A 4,195-nucleotide genomic window follows, 5' to 3' on the forward strand; every position below is an offset into this window, starting at 1 on the left:
GGTATTTGACTCACATTTTCTGAACCCCTTCATCATTGGATATGAGTAGCGACAGATGTTGACAAGAAGACGACTTAAGACATATTAATGTATTACTCCCTCCGTCTCAAAATAAGTGTCTTAAGCTTAGTACAACTTTACATTAAAATTAGTAAAAAATCAAAACACTTATTTTAAGATGGACGGAGTATTTTGTAAGACTTTTATGAATAATTAATAAAATAGTTGCATCCTATATGCATAGACCGGGCCATTAAAAAAATAATGCAGAGACAAAGGCCATCCTCTTTTTTCTTTAAAAAAAGTTTGAACAAGTGATGTAGTCGATGGTGTGATAGTCCCTGCTGCACGGATCTCTGGTAATGAAGAGAAGTACTAGTAGCGATAAATGTTGAGGTTTTAAGACGTTAGATCTTTATGAATAATTAATAAAATAGTTGCATGCATCTTTCATATGCAGAGACCGAGTCATTTTTCTTTAAAAAAAGTTATGTAGAGACAGAGTCCAGACTCCCTTTAATAAAAAAAGTCCGGACTATTGATATAATCGATGGCGTGATAGTCCCTGCAAGGATCTGTGGTAATGAAGAGAAGTACTAGTACTTTTGTTTTGAATGAAGAGTCAAAATATGCACAAGCAAGGCTTGGTGGTACGAAACGCTCCTAGTATAATGGATCGCCAAAAGTCTCTTGCCGGTTTGCTCATTGTGTCTCTTCCTTCTTTCTATCATTTGCATAACCTGAAAAGATACGTTGCTTTGGATCCACTGCTACGCAGCAGCTATTCCTGTCGACGCCGCTCCACCTATCCTACTCCGTTTTGCGTCTTCCTCGGGTTAGAACCGATACCTTGGCTCTCCTAATTACAGACCAACTCTCGCATGCACCAGTGCCCCCTCCCACTTCCTTGGCGTGCTCCCGATGCCGGAGTCACCAACGTCCCCGACCAAGCCCCATTGGCCGCCGGGATCGCCGGTCAATGCAGCCGCGCAGTCCGCGGCGTCGGTGCTGCTTCGAACGGCCGTGCTGTTCATCGCCTTCATAGCGGTCCAGCTCGTGCTCTTCAAGAACCTCCTCAGATTCCCAACCACGCGGTTCCTCCCACCCCCGGGACTCTGCAACAGCACCTGGGCTAACGGCGAGGTTGAGGCCGGCGCGTGCAAGGCCGGGATCATCTACGTCTACGACCTCCCGCTGGAGTTCAACCATGACCTGGTTACGCACTGCGAGCGCCTTTGTCCGTGGTACTCATTCTGCCCGTATCTGACCAACGGCGGCTTTGGCCGTCCGGCCGCCACGGTACCGGCCTTCTCCGGCGTCGTGCCCAACGCTTCGCTGCCCAGCTGGTACAACACCGACCAGTTCCCTCTGGAGATCATCATCCACCGCCGCCTCCTCTCCCACCGGTGCCGCACCATCGACCCGTCGCTCGCGGACGCGTTCTACGTGCCGTTCTACGCCGGCCTCGACGTCGGCAGCCACCTGTGGGGCCTCAACGCCACCGTCGCCGACCGTGACCGCGCCGGCACACGCCTCCTTGCGTGGCTCACGAACCAGACGTCCTTCAAGAAATCCGGCGGGTCGGATCACTTCATCACGCTGGGGCGCATCACGTGGGACTTCCGCCGGTACTACGACGACGGGTGGGGCACCAACTTCGTGCTCAGGCCCGCGATGGTCAATGTCACCCGCCTCGTCATCGAGGCCGACCGGCTTGACCCCCTCGACGTCGGCGTCCCGTACCCGACTGGCTTCCACCCGCGCGCCGCCGCCGACGTGCGCGCATGGCAGCGGCACGTGCTGGCCCGCAACCGCACCAACCTCTTCGGGTTCGCCGGCGCGCAGCGGTCCGGGTTCAAGGACGACTTCAGGGATGTGCTGCTGGAGGAGTGCGAGGACGCCGGGAGAGCGCACTGCCGCTCCGTGGACTGCAGCGGGACCAAGTGCAACGACAACGCCGCGGCGGTCATGGAGCTGTTCCTCAACTCCAGGTTCTGCCTGCAGCCGCGCGGGGACAGCTACACGCGGCGGTCCCTGTTCGACTGCATGGTGGCCGGGGCCGTGCCGGTGCTGTTCTGGCGGAGGACGGCGTACGACCAATACAGGTGGTTCGTGCCGGCTGGTGAGCGGGGGCAGGAGAGGGAGTGGTCGGTGTTCATGGACCGGCGGGCGCTGCGCGTGGGCAACGTGAGCGTGCTGGACGTTCTGCAGGGGTTCAGCGAGCAGCGTGTCCGGCGGATGCAGGAGCGCGTCGTGGAGATGATCCCCAGGCTGGTGTACGGGTCGTCGTCAGACGGGCTCGGCGACGGCATGGAGGACGCGCTCGACGTGGCGCTGGGTGGCGTGTTCAACCGGTTCCGCCGGCGCCGAGGGAGCATTCCGCGTGAAGAAGGTGCGTGCCCTCGGTCCTCAAGGCCTTCTACGTTCTTGTTTTGTTCTGTTTTTGCCAATTACCATTCCCAAAACTGTGAGCCCATCTTGGATCAATGTTACTGGTACTATCCTCTTAAATTGTTTTCACTCCAATTTAGTATGTTTCTTCTATATCCAAGCTATTTCCATGCCCCATTCTCAAAACATTGACATTGATCGACTGACCATCACCTTTGGAAATCTTCTACAGACGGCCCACCAGGTCCTCTGGTCGCTCGACGCGTCAACGGCACATCGATGGCGCCTGCTGCTTCCAACGGCAACGGTAGACCAGTGATCCGGCGGGGGCGCCGCCGATACGTCTCACGGGATAGATCGAGGAGAGCGATCTGGCCACACATAAGAACCGTCGTCCCCCCAGCACCGGCATCAGGACGCCAAAGCTTGCAAACATCATGACCGAGTAACCTATACTTGTTTTGGATCACCAGGTGAACAAAGACTTGAAGCATGCATTTAAAAATGCTTGGAGGCATCGCCGAAATTTCGGATCCTGGAGCTGTCATGGGGTCAAATTTTCGAGAGGTGATACTATACTGTGGTAATTAAGCCCATGGTTTAAGTACAATGGTTAGCTCTCACAGATTAGTTTACTGTGACGGTGCTACGGTCGATGCATCGGTGTTTATTGCAGTTGACCGTGAGATGGATTCGTTGCAGGTTCTAGACGGTGGGCGTCAGGACCCGACTGACACTAGTGTAATTGTATACTTGGCACACATCTTGAGGAAAATTATACTCAGTTAGTACTTATTTACTACTTTGAATTGGAACTATACTTAGGCTGCCTGTAATGGAACTATCATAGCTACTTCCTCCGTCTCCGTGCATTAGGCATCTTACGAAAATCAAATAATCCCAAAACACTAAGGCACATTAGAGGAGTACTAGTTGCATGCATATTAATTAGACCACATCTATTAATTGAAGGACAAATGCATGCAATTTATGCGGCACACTTTTTGGATTTCAAGAGGTCTTTTAACTAATAACACGTTTTCAGTTGAGAAAGGAATGGTGTAATTGGCTTTCTCTGCAATTTAATTTTCTTTTCCTACCCAATCTATGCGTGCCTAGGTTGCAGTGCACCTCCTTAAATACCTAATGCACCGAGACGGAGGGAGTAGTATCATGCATGTCCACTAGACAATTTTGAAGATATGGCATAGAATTAAAGGAAGAAAAAGAGTGTTGAGTATCATATTATGATACCGTATCATATTAAATAATGTGCTACTATGTGTCTTGCATGACAATAAATAAACTACTATATGATACTAACATATGATATTATGCATTACGGATGTGGTATCATACACTAGTATCATATGCATGATACTAGTATATGATACTACCCATTACAACCAGCCTTAGTTATACATCTTGAGTACGTAAAAAGATATACTCCAACGGCGTTTAGATCCTTAAACGTTCTTATATTTCTTTACGTGAGGAGTACGTAATAGTTTTGTTTATTTTTGCTTGATATGTAATAGTGTTACTATCTCCAACTCCTTCATGCAGTGTCATGCCATCTAAAATATATATCATTGAAAAGTTTTTGAAATGCATCCAGTGATATATTTCTTGGGCACTGCGCGCGCGCCAGCGCGCCAGCCGAATCGTTCGGCCGGCCGCGCGGGGGGCGCCCGATCCGCCAGCTGCACGCTGGCCGCACCGTTAGATCTTCATGCAGCAAAATTCTCTCGATGCAACAAATTTCGTCTACGATGCAGCAATTTTCGTCCACGGTTGCAATGAA

At 50.8% G+C, this 4,195-nt stretch overlaps 1 protein-coding gene across 1 annotated transcript; it reads left to right on the forward strand.

The window, feature by feature from the left end:
* Positions 1 to 717: 717 nt before the first annotated feature.
* Positions 718 to 3,190, forward strand: LOC123430632 (xyloglucan galactosyltransferase XLT2-like). Its single transcript, XM_045114486.1, has 2 exons — positions 718 to 2,392; positions 2,624 to 3,190. Exons 1-2 carry the CDS (start codon positions 922 to 924, stop codon positions 2,830 to 2,832), a joined length of 1,680 nt encoding a protein of 559 aa, XP_044970421.1. The 5' UTR covers positions 718 to 921; the 3' UTR covers positions 2,833 to 3,190.
* Positions 3,191 to 4,195: the final 1,005 nt, after the last annotated feature.

Source organism: Hordeum vulgare, chromosome 2H (assembly GCF_904849725.1).
Source record: "Hordeum vulgare subsp. vulgare chromosome 2H, MorexV3_pseudomolecules_assembly, whole genome shotgun sequence".
Taxonomy (NCBI): Eukaryota; Viridiplantae; Streptophyta; class Magnoliopsida; order Poales; family Poaceae; genus Hordeum; species Hordeum vulgare.